Source organism: Anser anser (assembly GCF_964211835.1).
Source record: "Anser anser genome assembly, chromosome: 26".
NCBI classification, from domain to species: Eukaryota; Metazoa; Chordata; class Aves; order Anseriformes; family Anatidae; genus Anser; species Anser anser.
In genome coordinates, this window is record NC_139747.1 from 4,818,507 (window position 1) to 4,837,510 (window position 19,004).

At 64.4% G+C, this 19,004-nt stretch overlaps 1 protein-coding gene across 3 annotated transcripts; it reads left to right on the top strand.

Moving 5' to 3' along the window:
• The first annotated feature begins 563 nt into the window (after nucleotides 1-563).
• Nucleotides 564-17,720, top strand: TCF7L1 (transcription factor 7 like 1). Of its 3 annotated transcripts, XM_083811743.1 has the most exons (12): nucleotides 565-876; nucleotides 958-1,018; nucleotides 1,795-1,925; nucleotides 14,105-14,188; nucleotides 14,342-14,474; nucleotides 14,840-14,942; nucleotides 15,159-15,242; nucleotides 15,678-15,821; nucleotides 15,909-16,068; nucleotides 16,302-16,409; nucleotides 16,604-16,664; nucleotides 16,740-17,720. In XM_083811743.1, the coding sequence occupies exons 1-12, from the start codon at nucleotides 682-684 to the stop codon at nucleotides 17,186-17,188; spliced, it is 1,713 nt and encodes a 570-aa protein (XP_083667869.1). In that variant the 5' UTR covers nucleotides 565-681; the 3' UTR covers nucleotides 17,189-17,720. The 3 variants fall into 3 exon arrangements, with proteins under 3 accessions (XP_083667868.1, XP_083667869.1, XP_083667867.1); XM_083811742.1 differs by having other exon boundaries at nucleotides 564-876; nucleotides 14,105-14,474; XM_083811741.1 differs by having other exon boundaries at nucleotides 580-876; nucleotides 16,604-17,720.
• Nucleotides 17,721-19,004: the final 1,284 nt, after the last annotated feature.

Genomic DNA, 19,004 nt, shown 5'->3' on the forward strand with positions numbered 1-19,004 from the left:
CCCTGGATAGGATGGGGGGGGCAGATGAAATGGAGAACCCGGGATGGGATGGAGGGGGAACCCTGGATGGGACGGGGGTCCCAAAAGAAGATGGAGGACCCCTGATGGGATGGGGGTCCCAAAAGGGGACACAGACCCCCACATGGGATGGGGGGGAACCCTGGATGGGATGGGGGGGGCGGCAGACGAGACGGGGCACCCCGGACGGGGTGGGGGTCCCGAAAGGAGCCAGAGAACCGCAAACGGGACGGGGGCGCCCCGTCTGGGACGGGGGTCGCAAAAGGGGATGGAGACCTACGAATGGGATGGGGGGGACCCCGTCCGGGACGGGGGGCACCCTGCACAGAACGGGGGGGTCCCAGCGGAGCCGGAGCCCCCGGGCTGCCCCGGGGGAGCGGGGGCCGGGCGGGGGGCACCCGGCGGAGCCGGAGCCCCCGGGCCGGGGCGGACCGAGGCCGGGAGCCGGGGGGGGGGGACCCCAGCGGGGGCCGCGTGCCGGGGGGGGGCTCGGGGCGGTGCGAGCGCCCTGCCCTGCCCCGCGGTGTCGGTTTGCAGCCCCGGCTCCTCCCCGCCCGCCGCCCCGCGCATTCCCGACCCTCCCGGGCGGCGGCGGCGGCGGCACCGGGAGCGGCACCGGGAGCGGCCCCGGCACCGGGAGCGGCCCCGGGGGGGGGGGCAGCGATGCCGCAGCTGGAGCCGGCGGGGGGGGACGACCTGGGGGCCCCCGACGAGCTGATCGCCTTCCAGGACGAGGGCGAGGAGCAGGACAAGGGCGCGGGGCGCGGCTCGGCCCACGGCGACCTGGACGAGCTGAAATCGTCGCTGGTCAGCGAGACCGAGAGCCGGGGGGGCTCCGGGGCCGGCTCCGACGCCGAGGTGAGGCCGGGCTCCGGCGGGAGGCCGCGAGGCCCCGGCCCGTTCCGCGCCCCTCACCGCGCCCCCCCCGCTCCCCCGCAGGCGGAGCGGCCCCCCCAGCCCCGGGAAAGTTTCCAGAAGCCGCGGGACGCCCTCGCCGAAGGTACCGGTGCCCCCCCCCGCAGCTTTGCGACTTCTTTGTTCCCCCCTCCCCGCTCTCCCGGTGCCTCCCCCCCCGCCCCTTCCCCCGGTTGCGCCCCCCCCTCCACCTCCCCCCCCCCCCCCAGGAACCGGTCCCGCCCGGCCCCCGGTCCCCGCCCCCCCCTTCGCAAAAAAAAAGCAAACCCGGGTCCGTCCCGTGCAGAGGGACCGGCCCCGGACCCCCCTCCCCCCCCCCAAAAAAAAATCCACCGGAGGAACCGGGAGCGCGCCCCCCCACCCCCCCCTCGCCCCCCGCAGCCCTTTCCGGGAGCGAGCGGCGCCGCCCCCCCCGCAGGATCGAGCCCCGGCCCCCCCCGCCCCGCAGCCGGCCCGGACCCCCCCCAGCCCTGCGGGCGGCGCCCCCCCCCCGGAACCGGCCCCGGGTCCCCCCCCCCCCGCCAGGGCAGCCGGGACTGCCTGGGCAGAACCAGCCTAGGAGCCCCCAAGAGGGTCTGGGACCCCCCCCCCATGCGACTGGGACCCCTCCATGGGACTGGGACCCCCCCATGGGACTGCCCCCTCCATGGGACTGCCCCCTGCCCCAAAGGATGGGATCCCCCATAAGAGTGGGACCCCCCCCATGGGAGTGGGACCCCCCCTATAAGACTGGGACCCCCTCCACAGGCCCCCCCCTCTGGGGGAAGCTGACCCCCACAGTGCCCCCCCTTGAACACCCATGGGACCAACCCCAAGCCCCCCCCCCCCGACCTCCTGACCCCCCCCTCCTTTTCTCCCCAGTGGTGAGACGACAGCAAGATGGGGGTTTTTTTAAGGGCCCCCCCTACCCCGGCTACCCCTTCCTGATGCTCCCCGAGCTGGGCAGCCCCTACCTCTCCAACGGAGCCCTGTCCCCCGGCGGCGCCCGCACCGTAAGTGCCCCCCCCTCTCCGCCCCCACGACCCCCAGTGCCGGGGGGGCCAATTTGGGGCCGCGCGGAAGCGATGCTCGAGCCCTGGCCCCGCTGCGGTCAAGGGCCGTGGACTCGTGCCCCGGCTCGTTTGCGCGAAGGAAGGTGATGGGATGGCTCGGCGGGGGCAAAAAAAGAGAAAGAAATGGGGTTTGGTCCCTTTTGGGGCGCTCGGTCCCTTCCAGGCGGGCTGCAGCGCCGCTCTCATGGCAAGTTCGGGGCATTTGGGGGAGTTTTGGGGGAGTTTTGGGTGTTTGGTCAAGTTTTGAGTTTTGGTCAAGTTCTGGGGTTTGGGAGACTTTTGGGGTCTGATCAAGTTTTGGGTGTTAGGTTGAGTTTTGGGGTTTGGTCAAGTTTTGGGTTTCGGTCAAGTTTTGGGGTTTGGTCAAGTTTTGGTATTTGGTCAAGTTTTGAGTTTTGGTCAAGTTTTGGGGTTTTGGTCAAGTTTTGGGGGTTTGGTCACGTTTTGGGGGTTTGGGTGAGTTTTGGGGGTTTGGTTGTGTTTGGGGGTTTGGGTGAGTTTGGGGCCTTTGGGCGCCTTTGGGGCGCGTTGCGGGTGCCCGCTGGCATGCACGGCCCAGAAACCTGACCCCGGGCTGCGCCGCCTTTCTCATTGAAAAGGGCTCCCTGCGACTTCCTAAAGCTCTTAATGGGCTGACATTGTCTGGCCCTGCTTTGGCGTTTAGAAAACTGATTAAGCAAATTGAGCGAGCATTAGGGGAGAGCGGCCCGGCCCCCCTACAGCATCCCCCTGCATCCCAGGCGCCGACGCTCCCGAAACGCGCGAAGCACCCGAAATCCCAACCGAAATCCCAACCCGCCGGACGCCCTACACCTAAGCCCATCAGCACGGCAGGAAAGGTGCCGTGCCCCGGGGATATGGGGGCTGCGCCCACGCGGGTCCCCCCAGCCCCGGCCGCACGCTGCCACATCTCCGGGCGCGTTTCTCGGCGGGACGCGGAGCAACGCCGGGCGGCTCGCGGCGCGCGAGCCCTGGAGGAAGCGGCGTTCCCATATGGGAAATGCGGAGGGTGGCACAAGTCGCTGCGGTCACTTTTGGGGTTTAAAATCCCTGGGCGGGCTCCTCACTCGGGGTCCTGTTTTCCGGTGGTTTTCCATTTTGCTGTGTTTTTCTGCTTTCCCCCGAGGGGCCGCTTTTGGATGGCTGGGGGCAAATCCCGTCGGGGCGTGGGGAGGGCAGGGGGGCCTCGGGGCCGGGGTTGCACAAACCCCCACGTGCTTGGCCGCCGGCCGGCCGCTGCATAAAGGTTAGATTCCCAATTTGTCACTATTGGTACCGCTCCGTTTTGTAGCTGATGCGCCGCTGGCCGCCGTCCCAAATACCAGCGAGGAATAAGGAACGATTACAGGGGACAGGGTTTGGGTAGGGATTTGCGGAAAACGGCAGCTGAGGCTGCTTCAACGGAGCCCTGGAGGCCCCCAAAAGCCCCCGGCGTGGGCGCAGGGGGTCAGGGGGGAGCAGAAACATGAAGACCCCCGGGGGCTTCATCGCTGCGTCGCCCCGGCGCCCGCAGGCACTGTCTCTGTGCGGATGCATCCGCCGCCCGCCCTCGGCCCCAGAGGCTTCGTGGCAAGCTGCGGCACGCGCGGCAAGGAGGCGGGCGGCCACTGAGCGGCCCCAGCAGGGTGCTTTTTTGCCTTTTTCTTTCTTTCCCCCTTTCCTCTTCCCCCGTCGCAGCGAAGGGTGAGGGGATGCACAGCGCCCGGCCAGCCTGCCGTCCCTACCACCGCCATGCCCATGGAGCCGTGCAAAAAAAGAACTAAAAAAGAAAAAATCAAAGAAGGGTTTGGGGTGAGCCCACCCCGTCCCTGCGCCCGGGGGATGCTTGGGGCAGGGGGAGAGCTGCTGGGGACCTGGGGTGCTGTACACGGACACTGGCACTGCCCAGGGATGCCCGGGCAGCAGGGAAACCTCCTGGTGATGGACAATGGCAAGCGAGCTGGCGCTCCCGCACCTCTCCTCTCCAAATTATTTAGAAATCTGGCAAGGCAACGCCGTCGTGTGCCCAAGCTGGGTGACAACGCGCCCATCCCCACGCAGAGCGGGCAGGCAGCGAAGCACCAGTTTGCTCTCGGTGTTTATTCGGGTTGATTTGCTCTGGTATCACGGGGGGCGTTGCTGCCCCCGGTATCGCTTTCTGGCGGCTTCCCAAAAGCTCCCGGTGGCTGAGGGTGGCGTTTTTTGGCGCAGCGTTGCCAGGCTGCTCTAAGCCGGCGGAGGAATTCAGCGGGTCTGGCGGCAGCGGTGCTCTTTGGGGTGTTTTAGCCCAATTTTCTCCGTGGCTGCGCCGGAGCAATGGGAATGGGGGATCAGTGGGATACAGGCATCGAGAGAGCGAAACCTGAGGCTCCCGGAGAGCGTGGGGACCGTAATCACCCCAAACAGTGACCATGAAGGTGCCCAAGGAGGGGATGGAAAGGAAAAGCTCGGGCCTTGTGCGCAGCCATGAACCCCAACGCCTCTGTGCCGGATCCATCCCATCCTCTTGAGCATCTTGTAGAGCAGAAACGGGTGAAACCGCTCAACCTCTGGCTGCGAAATGGCCTCGCCGCATCCGGAGCCTCCAAATCGCCCCCGTGCATCCTCCTCTTCCTCCGCTGCGGCTCCTGTGGGGAGCATCCGCGTTGGCAAAGGGGAGAAACCTTCCCGCGAGGTTGCAGCCGCCCCGCAGCCGGCAGCTCAGCCCCAGGAATTCGAGGCTCGAGGCGAACCTTTAAAAGCCACCCGAGCACCCCGCAGGGTGTGGAAGTTGGGCCGAGGCACCCAAGCAGCTTCCCCCACGGGCGCTGCCGCCATGCGCTCGGCGTTAACGCGCGTCGGTCCCGAAAATAAATGAGATGTTTCTAAAAAACCTGGGCTTGTTTCGGCTCTTTCCCCGGGCCGCGTTCCTGCGATGAGCTCGCGATACCCGCGCGGGCTGCCGTACAGAGGCATATCTGTCTGCAAAAGAAAATATCTCCTCTTAAACACGCGGGACGCGCCTGCCAAGAAAAATGATTAAAATACAGATCTTGGCACGGGCAGGGCTGCGCCAAACGCCGGCGGCTCCCGACCAGGGCGGGAGGGCTGTGTGCGTGCCGGGGACGGAGCCGCCGCCGTGGTGCTGGATTTTGCTGGTTTCGTTTTGTTTTTCATGGTTTGGGAACCTTCTGCTCCCCGCTGTTTGGTTGGACGGTGCCGGAGCAGCTCGGGTGGGTGCCGCCGCCGAAACCCAGTGGGGACGTCGCGGGGAGCCTGGCCCGGAAGATGTTAAGGACAGGGTTTGGGGCGTGTTTTGGGGAGCCCTGCCTGGAAGATGTTAAGGACAGGGCTTGGGGCACGTTTTGGCTTCCCGGTCTCACCCCGTGCAGCCGCGGGGCCGCTCGCTGGCAACCGGGCACCCCGGGGCCGCGCCGTGCCTCGGTTTCCCCGCGGGCCGCAGAGGTGCTCCTCGCGCTCAGCCTTTGCACACAATGGCCCCTTTATGTCTGCTCCTTAATTATGCTATTCGGCTAATTACCCTGGTTTTTTTTTTTTTTGGCTAAATGAGACCTACGGGAGGTTTCCACTAAACCCCCCCCCCCCGCTCCCCGCTTTTCCCTCCGCCCCCCTCCCTCCCTTTTCCAACACGATTCACAAATTAAAGCAATGAAGTAAGTGCTCCAGGCGACTCTCATAAGACCTGGTTTTGTTAAGGGGACTTAACGCGCATTCATCATCTTTCTGGTATTCCGAGCAGCTGCTTTTCATTAGCGTCTCTTCCTTGAAGTCGCGGGCGGTAGCGGGGAAAGAGGAGCCCGAGAGCAGCGCCCGGCGCATCCCGGCCGGAGGAGGATGCTCGCGCCGTGCCCCCTGCCCGCACCGCGATTTGGGAAAGCAGGAGGCACCCCGGGGGGGGGGAGGAGGAGGAGAGGGAGGAGGAGGAGGAGGAGGAGGAAGGGGCGGGGGTGATGGCGATAGCTGGCTTCGCGGCGTGTTTTGGGGTGGTTTTTGTAGTGATGTCAGCCCGGCTGCACGTGAGCGCTTGCAATCCCGAGCGCTGGGAATCCCAAACCGGGAGTCCCATGGGTGCCACCCGGGGGGGCAGAGCCCCCGAGCCCGGCCACAGCATCGCAGGACGCAGGGACGCCGTCTCCGGAGGTTTTAGCCCTGAAAAGCGGGGGATTTGGGGCAGGCTGGGCCACCTTGCTGCCGCAACACGGCTTCGAGCAGCTGCTGCCCGCGTCCCTGTCCCTTTGCACGGGTTTTTGGTCCCCTGGGAGCTCGGGGCCGGGTTAAACCCCGCTCCCTGGGGCCGGGGGCTCCGGAGCTGGGGGGATTTTTTCACCGGGACAGCCAGAGCCCTTTGCACCGCTCGCGGCCGCGTGAGCGCGGGATGAATGGAGCCATTCAGCCTGACGGACGGGAGCTGAAAGCTGCAGACAAAAGCCCCGGGGCGGCGGGGAAAAACTTGTTGCCACCACCAGGTTTCGGGAGGGTGGTGGCGGCGGTGGGGAGGGGAAGTGCTGGCGGACGGGGGTCCCGAACGCGCGGGATGCTCGCGTGTCCCCGTGCCAGGAGCCGGCTGCGTCCCGCTTCCTCCCCGCCGCCACCGGGGCCAAGCTGCTGGGCAGATGCCGCCCGGCGTCCCCGACACGGTGACGCAGGGTCGGCGGCTAGAGATATGGTCGGCTCAAAGCGCTGCCTCCCAAAGGCTTCTTCTTTTGTTGTTTTTTTTTTTTAAATTTATTTTTCAGCTCCCGGGTTCTTTTCCTGCTCTGCGCAGCCCGGCGCGGTTTGCCTTTCCCGCTTCTTGCTGATGTGTTTGGGCTCTGTCGCGGGAACGGCCGAGCATCATTTTCGCAGGGGTCACGAAGTCCCCGCATCGCGTTGCTCCCGCCCCAAAAGCAGCCTCCCCCCACCTGGGGTGGCTTTGGCCGCCTCGTGTCACCCTGAGAACACCAGGAGGGGACAGGACACGTCCCTGTGGGCACCCCGAGCCCCTCTCCGGGGACAGCGCTGGGAAAAGGGCTGCACGCCGGGCTCCGAGGTCAATAATTGACCCCAAATCCGTTTAAAGCATTGTCTTGGGGGGGCAAACACCGACGGCCCAGCTTGGGGTCGGATGCCACATAGGGACTGTGGTGTGAAGGCGAGCGGCAGGGCCTCGCAGGGGGATTTCTCCTTCGCCCCCTGCTCAGCCCCTGCTTTGTGGGCTCGCCCTCGGGAAAGGTCTCGGCCCCGCGCAGCCGCAGCCAACATCTGGAGGAGCCGCTTCGGCTGGGGCGGGCTCGGAGGGGAGCGAGGCGGGGAGGGGGCGATGATTTACGGCTTGTGTCCTGGGCTGTAAATCCCAGCTGTAATTGGGACCTCTCCCTCCCTAATTGGCTGCAGGAAAGCGAAACGCCACGGCTCCCGCGCAGGGGTGCGGGGACGGGTGACGTGCCGTGCGGGGATGCGGTGCTTTTCTTATTTATTTTTCCCTTTTTGGCATCGTTCAGGCTGGAAACAGCCCCGGAGCGAAGGATGCCTGATCCCAGTGCAGCTCCAGCATCTTCCAAGTGTGTTTACCAAGAGTTTTTTTCAGCGTTTCCCAACGCACTGAGCTTTACAACCTGCAGAACCACCAGAGCCTGGCGTGTCCCACGCAGGGCAAGCTCAAAATACAAACAAAATGTGGGATTACCGTGCCCTGGAGCCATTTCCCCTGAGTTTTCTGCATTTTCCCCAAAGCACAGCGGCAGTATGGCTCTGCATGGGGTGAACGCCGGTGCTGAGAGCCTGGCGTGGATGCTGATGCCAGCTGATTTGGGGGCATTTAAATGAGATTTCCCCCCCGTGTGGGACTTGCTGTAGCTTCCCCCATCCCATGATTGCCTTCAAGCAGGAGGGTTTTGCCCCTTTTTTGCCCCATTTTTCGGGCACAACGGCTGCAGGCGCCATCCCCACATCTCTGCTCGGAAACCTCCTTGGCGGCACCCTCCAGGCTTCGAGAGATTTGGGGCTTCTGCAGCTTTTTGCTTCTTGGGAGAGGCGTTAAGTGAATGAAGGGCGATGAGGCCACCCTGGGCCTGGTGGCTCTCAGCGTGGAGCCCACAAAACCCCTTTCCCTGGAGAATTGCATCCCTCGTGTGTTGGTGGAGCCAAATTTGGCTGGATTTAGCCCAGCTGCCCAGCTCTGGGAACTGGGAATGTGGTGGGACCAGAGCATCCCGTGGATAAAAACCCAAGTGACAAACACCCCGACGAAGAATTTGGGGGGCTCCGTTAAGCGCCCTGTGCAACATGGCTTGCTGCCTGCTGCTCAGCCCTCTCCTTCTCCTGCAGCGTGGTTTCGGCACGCGTTTTGGGGGAAAAAGGGCCAGAGCGGAGGCGTTTTGGGGGGAGGGCGAGCTGTCAGTTATCCCGCAGCTGTGTAAACAGGCTGGGAGCGAGGAGGGCTCGGGGGCTGCGGCGGGGGCGCGCTCCGGCTCGCCGAGCCCGCCGGCTTTGAGAGCGCCAAGGAATTTGGTACTGGGAAAAAAGGGGGGGGGGAGGCCTCGGGATGGGGCAGGGGTCCCGTGGCTGAGTGGTGTCAGGGGATCCCCTGGTGCTTCTACGGCTCACCCGGGGGGGTTTGGGGATGGGGACGAGGTGGCCGGGTACCGGCATCGCCTGCATCCAGTGGTTCCTGCAGGCTTGTTCCCGTGCACAGTCAAAACCCACTGTGGGGTTTTCTGCCCTCAGAGCCTTCAGACAGCTTTTTCCCCCCCTAAAAAACAGCTGAGGGCTGATGTTTGGGCCGCAAACGGACCTTTTCTCTCCTCACATGAGAGGCTGGTGGTGGCTGAGCCCCATGGAGAGGAGCCCTGGGGTGCTGGGACACGCATCAGGATGTGGGATTTCGGGACATGATGCTAGGACACGCTGTGACCAGGACCTGTTAATGGGAAACCCTGAGAGGACGCCGGGACCTGCAGCAGGAGGATGGGAAATCCTGGGAGAAGACATGCTGGGACGCACAGCACCAGGACACACACAGCTGGGACACGCAGCACCAGGGCACACAGCACCAGGACGCACAGCGCTGGGACGCACAGCACCAGGACACGCAGCACCAGGGCACACAGCACCAGGACGCACAGCACCGGGACACGCAGCACCAGGGCACACAGCACCAGGACGCACAGCACCAGGACGCACAGCGCTGGGACTCACAGCACCAGGACGCACAGCACCAGGACGCACAGCACCACTGGGATCTGTAACCCCGCTGGGGTTTGCACCACCAGGGTATTGCAGCCCTCAGCAGTGCTGCGTTGGGATCTACAACAGCGGGATGCGCGGTGCCAGGATGTGCACCAGCGGGATGCGCGGTGCTGGGACACACAACGCCGGGGTGCAGGACACCACGATGCACCGCACCGTCTTTGGGGCTTTTCCCCACTTCCCCTTTTCCAAGGAAAACATCTCACCGGGAAGGAGCCCCGTGTGCGGAAGAGGAGAGGAAATCCGCTCATTAAAGTCCCTAATTGGGCATTAGGGGATCCCGCGGCGTTTGCGCCTCCTCCCCAAGCACGCAGGCGAGCCGCTGCCACCACCGCCACACGGCGCAGCCCCCCCGGGGCCCCCAGCCCCTCGTCCGGCCACGGGGGCTCACCCGCCCCGGGGGGGGGGACGGGCAGACAGGAGGGCTCATTGTGGTCCCACAGCTCTGGCAGGGAAGGGGTTAACCCCCCTGGTTTTAATTGGGGGGGGGGGGGGGTAACGAGGAACCAGAACTTGCTCTAATCTCTCTGGAATGTGACCGATTTTCAACTATTTTCCTCCTCTTTTTTTTTTTAATAGCTCCAATCTGCTGCTCTCGCGCGGCTCCCGCACGTGGTGGTACAGTGGGAGCCTGTGTCCGCGGCTGGGGCCTGGGGGGGTTGGGGGGGGGGGCTTCATTTTTCCACATTACCACTGAACCGTTCGCCAGCTCCCCCCCCTCTTTGTATATTTTGAAAGGGTCCCCCTTCCTCTCCCCTCCCCGGCCTCCTGAAACGGCTTCAAAATGAGAAGCAGCCTTTTATATACGGCCTTTCCCGAGCCGCCGTCCCCCAGCGGCTTCTCCGCTTACAGAATAGACGAGAAAGCCCCCTTTGTGATGGGGGCAGCGGGCAGGGGGTGGTGAGGCGGAGCGAAAGGCGCCCGCCGGGGCCCCGGGGATGCGCGGGGCACCTCCTGCGTCACCCCGGGGATGCGCGGGGCACCTCCTGCGTCACCCCGGCACGGTGGCGGGGCACCTCGCGCCTTGGCGTGGTGCGGTCGCGGGGATGGTGGGTGTCCCCTGGGTGTCCCTGGAGCGGTTGGGTGGGAGGGTGCTCCCCTGTGTCACCCTGTGCCTGGTTGTGGGGACGTCGGGACATGTTGTGTGTCACCCCAGCACTGCCGTGGGGGTGTTGGGGCGCTTTGTGTGTCACCCCAACATGGTTGTGGGGATGTTGGGGCACTTTCTGTGTCAACCCAATATGGTTTGGGGGATGTTGGGGCACCTCCTGTGTCACCTGGCCTGGTTGTGGGGATGTTGGGGCACCTATTATGTCACCCCAACATGGTTAGGGGGGCATTGGGGCACCTTGTGTGTCATCCCAGTATAGTTGTGGGGATGTTGGGGCACCTCGTTTGTTACCCAAATGTGTTTGTAGGGATGTTGGGGCACCTTGTGTATCACCCCAACAAAGGGGGGCGTTGGGACACCTCATGTGTCACACCGACATAGTTTGGAGGTGTTGGAGCACCTCGTATGTCATCCCAGTATGGTTGTGTGGATATTGGGGCACCTCGTTTGTCACCCCCAACATGTCCATAGGGATGTTGGGGCACTTTCTTTGTCACCCCGATATAGTTGTGGGGATGTTAGAGCACTTCATGTGTCACCCCAGTGTGGTTTTGGGAATGTTGGGGCACCTCCTGTGTCACCCGAACATGGTTGTGGAGGTGTTGGAGCACCTCTTGTGTCACCCCAGTGTGTTTGTGGGGGTGTTGGGGCACTTTCTGTGTCAACCCAACATGGTTGTAGGAATGTTGGGGCACCTCGTTTGTCACCCCAACATGTTCATGGGGATGTTGGGACACTTTCTGTGTCACCCCAATAAGGTTGTGGAGGTGTTGGGGCACCTCTGGTGTCACCCGAACATGGTTATGGGGATGTTGGAGCACCTCATGTGTCCTCCCAGGATGGTTGTGGGGATGTTGGGGCACCTTTTTTGTCACCTAAATGTGTTTGTAGGGAAGTTGGGGCACCTTGTGTGTCACTCCAACATATTTTGGGGATGTTGGGGCACCTCCTGTGTCACCTGGCTTGGTTGTGGGGGTTTTGGGGTACCTCATGTGTCACCCCAGTATGGTTTGGGGGATACTGGAGCACCTCGTGTGTCACCCCGTGTTTTTGGGGATGTTGGGGCACCTCGCTTGTCACCCCAGCATGGCCGTGGGGATGCTCAGGACACCCCATGCGCCACCCCAGCACAGCTGTGGGGATGTCGGGGCACCTCATGCATTGCTCTGGCACGATCACGGGGATACGAGGGCACCTCGTGCACTGTCCCAGCACGGCCCTGGGGACACTCGGGGCACCTCGAGCGTCGCCCTGGCACGGCTGCGGGGCCGCGTCCCTAGCTGAAATCCAGCCACGCGACGCCGCGGCTTCGGTGGCGCGCGGCACGGCGGCGCGCGGCTGTTTGGAAACAGCGCGGAGTTGTACGGCAGCCAGACCCCGGGACTTCCCCGCCGCAGCCCGGCGGCTTTGATCACCGAGATTTGGAGGGCGCATCAAAGCCAGCGCTTCAGGAAACGGCTCCTACTGTACTGGCGGCGCAGGGTGTACCGCGGGTCACGGCGCGAGCCCGCGCCGGCCACGGGGCCGCCCGCATACCAAGCGTGCTCCGCGCGCGCACGGCGCCCCGGCCGCCTCCGCCGGCGGCCTTTTTAGGAGCGGATCTGGTTACGGCTCCCAGCGCCGGCGGCCCCGGCCCTCCGCTGTCGCATCCCGGTGGGGAAAATCCCGCTGCCCCAAATCTCCCCGGGGGGGAGAGCGCGCGGAGGCTTCGGGACTGGGGAAAGCTGCTCCCGGAGCATCCCCGCGGCACCACGCAGCGCCGGCTCCAGGTGTTGAAGCAAAGCACGGGCAGGTTTTGGGGGGATCCCCTGTGCCGGCAGCTGTGGGAATGGTCAGACCCTGGGAAATCCTCGCTTTGGGCTTTTCTGGGGCTGTGCAGCAGCCGCTGGTATTTCATGCATCTTTTTGGGGTCTGGGGAGAGGTTTGGCAGCAAAACCCCAACGGCTCCATCCAACCTCCAGTGACAAATGGCGAATCGCCGCCTTGGGAACTTCCCTTCTTGCTTTAACCTTCCCTGGGTGACTCCCTGGTGTGCCAGCGGGATTCTCAGCGTGGCTCTGGGCTCCCAGCGGGCAGTACTGGTGCTGCCGGGAGGCGCTGGCAGGACCGGGGCACGCGGGGATGCTGGGGGTGCTGGGGGGTTCTGGGGATGGGGGGGGAATGGAGATGGAGGGGGGGGATGCGGGGAAATAGGTACTAGAGGGGGTACTGGAAATAGGGGGGTACTGGAGATGGGGGTACTGGGGATGGGCAGGTACTGGGGATGGAAGGGGGTTCTAGAGACGGGGAGGTACTGGGGGTGGGGGGTACTGGTGATGGGTGGGTACTGGAAATAGGGGGGTACTGGGGGTGGAGGGGGGGGAATGGAGATGGGGGGTACTGGGAATGGTGGGGTACTGGTGATGGAAGGGGTTCTGGAGATGGGGGGCACTGGGGATGGAGGGGGGTACTGGGGAAGGGGGATACTAGGATGGGGGTTACTGGGGAAGGGGGGTACTGGGGTGGTGGCGGATGCTGGGGATGGGGAGGTACTGGAGATGGGGGGGTACTGGAGATATGGGGAGATACTGGGGATGGACGGGGGGATACTGGGGATGGGGCGGTACTGGGATGGGGGTTTCTGGGCACGGGGGGGTACTGGGATGGGGGTTTCTGTGGAAGGGGGGGTACTGGGATGGGGGTTACTGGGGATGGGGGGTTACTGGGATGGGTGTTACTGGGGATGGGGGGTACTGGGATGGGAGGTACTTGGGATGGGGGGTACTGGGATGGCGGGGGATGCTGGGGATGTGGGAGGGGACGCAGGAAGCAGTACTGGAGGTGCGGGGCGATGGAGGAGGGAAGGCCGGGCAGGACGCAGGAGGAGATGCAGGAGGGGCTGGGGGATGGGGGGGGATGCTGGAGGTGGAGGTGGGGATGCTGGAGGCTGGGCCGAGGCGGGAGGCGATGCTGGGGGGGGACACACGGGGCACTATGGGGGGCTGCAGGAGGCGATGCAGGCGGGGATGCATCTTTCCAGAGGTGGAAGAGTTAACGCTCCCCGCAGCTCCTCGCTCCGAGCTGGGCTTTCCTTCCAGCTGCTTCGGATCAGGAAGGTTTGTACGGTGGGGAAATTCCTGCGCGCAGCTGCAGCCCGTCCCGGCCGCATTCCCCAGCCCTGGCATCTCGCAGGACGTGCCTCCCTGCAGCCGGCTGCCGGGAAATGCCTTCACCACCACCCCCCCCCGCCGAAAAACGCAGCACAATGCACCTTTCTTTGGGGGGCCGCTTAGGTCCCGTGCCGGGAACGGAGCGGGGCAAAACGCTCGTCCCACAGCCAGGTTTACGGGCGGGCAGGGGGCAGCCAAAAAGCACCGCCGCGCTCGCCTCCCCGCCAGCCCTTGCGGCGGTCCCGTGCCGTTCCCTTGCGATTCGGGGCTGGAAAGGAAAGGAAAGGGAAGACGTGAGAATTCGAGGAAGGGAAGACGCGAGGGCGCGAGGCCGGGTGCCGGCTCGGTGCGCCAGATGGGGCTGCACGCAGCCCCCGTGCCCTCAGTGCGCCCGCGGGGCGGTGGCGGCTCACACCAGCAGCACTGTGCCTTTGGCCCCAAAATCTGCTTTTGGGGTCGGGTGGAGGGGATCCAGGGCTCCACTATTAATAATAGGGCTCCGCACTATTTACAGGGGCTGCAAGAGCCCCAGGCACCCCCACACTGCTTTCATCACCGCCCCACGGTGTCCCCCTGGGTCGGGGTGACCCCGGCCGAGGGCTGGGGGGCGTTTTGGGGCTGGGGGGCGGCGTGACCCCCGGCTCTCTTGCAGTACCTGCAGATGAAGTGGCCGCTGCTGGACGTGCCGGCCGGCGCCACGCTCAAGGACAGCCGCTCGCCGTCGCCCGCGCACTTGGTAAGAGCGGCCCCGCGCCACCGCGTGGGTCCCCGGGGAGAGCCGCGCTCCAAAGCCGGCCGCGATGCCGGTCTGATACTCGCAGGTGGTTTTTGGGGGGGGGATATTTTGATTTTCGCCCTCCCACGTGCTCCCCCCCTCGCTGCCCCGCAGTCCAACAAGGTCCCGGTGGTGCAGCACGCCCACCACATGCACCCGCTGACGCCGCTCATCACCTACAGCAACGACCACTTCTCGCCGGGCTCGCCGCCCGGCCACCTCTCACCCGAGATCGACCCAAAGACGGGTGAGGAAAAAGCCGGGGGGCAGAGTGCTGGGGGGGAGGTGGGCATAGGGGGATGGGTGCTGGGAGATGGGTGCTGGGGGGGAGATGGGCACAGGGAGGGAGTTGGGTGCAAGGAGGGAGATGGGTGCAGGGAAGGAGATGGGTGCAGGGAGGGAGATGGCTGGAAGGAGGCAGATGGCTGCAGGATGATGGGTGCTGGAAGGGAGATGGGTGCTGGAAGGGAGATGTGTGCTTGGAGGGACATGGGTGAAAGGAGGGAGATGGGTGCAGGGAGGGAGATGGGTGCTGGCAGGGTCATGGGGTGCCTGGCACCGCCGTGCCCGTGTTTTAACGCTGCTTCCCCTTGCCCCCCGCTGCCACTGCAGGAATCCCGCGGCCGCCCCACCCGCCCGAGCTGCCCCCCTATTACCCGCTGTCGCCAGGAGCCGTGGGCCAGATCCCGCACCCGCTGGGCTGGCTCGTGCCGCAGTAAGGATGGGCTCACCCCCCTGCGTCCTCTCCTTCCCGCGTCATCTGCTCGTTCCTCTGCAATCTCAGGGCTTGGGAATGGGGACTCCTCCCCGCAGGGAGTCACAAATTGGGAATTTTGGGGACCAAGATCGGCTGGGGCCGGGCTGAGGGTCCCCAGGGCTGGGGGAGGACGCTTATTCCTGCTTCTGTCTGCTCAAGCTCATGCGTTTGCAGGCAGGGACAGCCCGTGTACTCCATCCCTCCCGGCGGCTTTCGGCACCCCTACCCAGCCCTCGCCATGAACGCCTCCATGTCCAGGTGGGTCCCTGTGTCCAGGTGGGTCTCCGTGTCCAGGTGGCTCTCGGCAGGGACAAGGGACCCCCTTGGATGTCCCCACGCTGGTGCTGGGTTTTGGCCACTTCCCTGAGGACGATGTGGGACGCGGGCCCGCAGCAGCGCTGGCCGTGGGTGCTCGCTGACCTCTGCATGGGTACAGCCTGGCCCCGGGAGGCTGCGGTGGCCTCCTTGGCCAAAAATACCTGGGGATGGTCCCCGTGGGTGAAGAGCGATGTCCCCTGGGCTGGGATACCACGCTGCCAACACGGGTGGCCTCTCACGTGAAGGCAGCCCCTGGACAGGTTGGGGCCTGTGCTCCCGTAACCTCCTCCTGAGGTTCTCAGGAGCGTTTGGGGTGGAACCGGGTCGTCGGCACCCGTGGGGAGCTGACGGGGCCTCCCGCTCCCCCCGCTGCAGCCTGATGTCCAGCCGCTTCTCCCCGCACATGGTCCCGCCGCCCGCCCACGGGCTGCACCCCTCGGGCATCCCGCACCCGACCATCGTCTCGCCCATCGTGAAGCAGGAACCCGCCCAGCCCAGCGCCAGCCCCGGCGGCAGCTCGTGAGTGGGGAGGGGAAGGGGTGGCCCTGGGGACGGGGACGGGGTCACGTCCACCCCGATCCTGACCCCCCGCCCCGCTCGCCGCAGGAAATCCCCCGTCACTGTGAAGAAGGAGGAGGAGAAGAAGCCCCACATCAAGAAGCCGCTCAACGCGTTCATGTTGTACATGAAGGAGATGAGGGCCAAGGTGGTGGCCGAGTGCACGCTGAAGGAGAGCGCGGCCATCAACCAGATCCTGGGCAGACGGGTACGGGGTCTTCGTTCTCTGAGCCATCGATCGGCTTTCAGCCCCCTTTACACCACCTCCATCAGCGCCTTGGTGCCTCATCCTGGGGCACCACTGGCCCTTGGCAGGGGTCCTGGGGAGGTGGTGGGGACCCCAGTGGCCATGAGATGGCTGGGGCGAGTGGGGCCACGTGTCCTTGGGGCTGGATGCACGGCTCCAGGGTTCACACCGTGCTTTTTTCCTCCCCCCTGCAGTGGCACTCGCTGTCGCGGGAGGAGCAGGCGAAGTACTACGAGCTGGCGCGGAAGGAGCGGCAGCTGCACTCGCAGCTCTACCCGACGTGGTCCGCACGGGACAACTACGTAAGTGGGGACCCCGGGTTCATGGCTGGGGGTGCCGAGGGTGGCAGCAATGGTGCTGAGTCCCCGGGGCTGCTCTGCGGCACCGTCAGCCCCGTTTCTCCTTGGGGTCTTGTCGGTCCGGAAAGCCATCACCAACAGGAGCACCCCCTCTCCGGCTGCGGAAAGCCACATCGGGGCTTGGTAATCTTTTGCAGGGCAAGAAAAAGAAGAGGAAGCGAGAAAAGCTGGCCCAGCAGCAAAGCCACGACACGGAGAGTGAGTACCCCCCGGGCGGCCGGAGCCGCGGCGCCCGGCCTGTCGGTGGCTCACGGCCTCCTCCGTCACCCGCAGGCGCGCTGGCCTCCAAGAGCAAGAAGCCGTGCGTGCAGTACCTGCCGGCCGAGAAGCCCTGCGACAGCCCCGCTTCGTCCCACGGCAGCATGCTGGATTCGCCCGCCACGCCGTCGGCCGCCCTGGCCTCCCCGGCCGCCCCGGCTGCCACCCACTCGGAACAGGCTCAGCCGCTCTCGCTCACCACCAAGCCGGAGGCCAGGGCTCAGCTCGCCTTCCTCTCGGGCAAAGCCGCCTCTTCCTCCTCCTCCTCTTCCTCCTCTTCCTCCTCCTCCTCCTCCTCCAGCCTCGGCAGCCCGCCCTCGCTCCTCTCCAGACCCATCCCCTTCACCTCGGTGCCCTCCACGGCTCTCCTCTCCTCGCCTCCGTCCTTCGCGCCGTCCCCGCAGGCTGCCCTGGCCGTGCTGCAGACGCAGCCCCTCTCCCTGGTCACCAAACCGGCTGACTAAGGGGGGGCTCGCCCCCCCGCCCGGCCCGTCCGCCCCCTCCCTGCTGTACGTTGCAGAAGCCACAATCAAGATTCAAATGCAGCCAAACCATTATTGGTCAATATTTGACCCTTTTCTGAACTCTTTTTTTTTTTTTTTTTTTTTGTAAGCAGACTCTGGAGGAAGGTGTTTTTCTGCTCAGAGCTGCTGCCGGCAGTCGACCTAAAGACCGTTTTTATTAAAAAAAGGAAAAAAAAAGGAAAAAAAAAAGTTTTTTTTTTTTTAAAAAAAGAAAGACCCTACTCAAGGTGCCGACGATGGAAATACGCCGAACGCGGCGCTCGGTCTCGGGGGCAGAAGCGAAACGCCGGGCGCTGACCCGGTGCCTCCGGCTGCTCCCAGCCCTCCCGTCCCGCAGCTCCTGCCCCGCTCCGTCCCGCGGTGGTGCCGGGGTGGGCAGGATCTGGGGCTGAGCCCCCCGTGTGTGCGTGCGGGGGGGTTCCCCTTGAATCCCTGTTGTTTTTCACAAAAGGAAATAAAACTACAGCTGCAACTTGCTGCGTGAGCGTGGTCAGTGGGGGAGGCGCTCGCTCCCTGCCCCTCGCCACCTTCGCCCCGGCGGTGCTCGAGCATCGCCGTGCCCCGGGAACCGGCTCGGGACGTGGCTCTGGTGTGGCCCCCCATGGAGCCAAGTGTGGCCCCAAGCCTAAAAGCAGCACCCCAAAACATCAGCGGGCAGGTTTTGGGGTGTTCGCCACAAACCCGTGATGGAGCGAGCCGGCAGCACGCAGCTTGGGAGAGACGCGGGCAGCAGGATGCAGGGCACCAGGTATATCAGATTAAATCGGTTTTTGGGGTGCCCAGGAAGCCGAGCCGGGTGCTAGTGGTGTGTGCCGTACGGCCAGGAGTTGTGGGGTGCCCTGCGCCTGATTCCTCCCAGCCAGGAACAAAACAACCCATAAGGATGGAAATGGGACACGCTAAAAACCAGCCTGGGGTGACCCAGTGAATTTTCAACCGATCTCGAGTTTTTGGTCAGTTCAGCATCTGAGCTAATCAAAGCTATTCTGTCTCGATGTCTTTTTAATGGGAATAAAACCTATCTCAAAGTTTTCCCGCTGAAAGTCACGACTTTGCTTTCTGTTGAAGATCCGATTCTGAGCAGTGTCTGCCCAAAGGTGACTCGTGGTGCTTACAGTCTGATTTCGTTCCCCTCTTTGAATTTTTTGGCCGATTTCCATTTCCCGGGGCCCATTCCACCTCCACCAGCTGCGTTATGGGGACCGCAGTGTCCTCCACGGCACCGGCTCTCGGCCCGGTGGGTGCTTCCCACCGTGGCACCGAATGGTTGGGGATGGGGGGGGGACCTCTGGGGGCCTCCTGGTCTTGCCCCCTGCCCAAGCAGGTTGCCCAGGAGGCTTTTGATGATTTTGGTGGAATAAACGATGCTGTAGCCTCTTGTGGTGACATTTCTCTTCTCCTTTCCAGTGCTGAGCCATCCGGGATGCCGCAGAGGAAGCGTTTGCAGCCGGCTGGAGCAGCAGCGGACGTCCTCCTGCAGGTCAAAGGAAAAGGGACTGTCCTCGTGTGCCTGGTCCTCAAGGAAATGGAAGATGGAGCTCGCCTTTGCCAGATGCCGTGCAGGATGGGTGCGCGCCTGGGATGGTGCCGGCAGCTGTGGCCCCAGAAGATGACACCTGGATTCGTGAGTTCCTGTGCACGGATTGCGGCTGGGCAGGATTACCAAAACCATGGCTGACGGATGCCCTCAGCTATGGGAGCAGAGAAGAAAACAGGATGGGGCCACTCTGGAGCCCTTGCACGAGCACTGGGAATG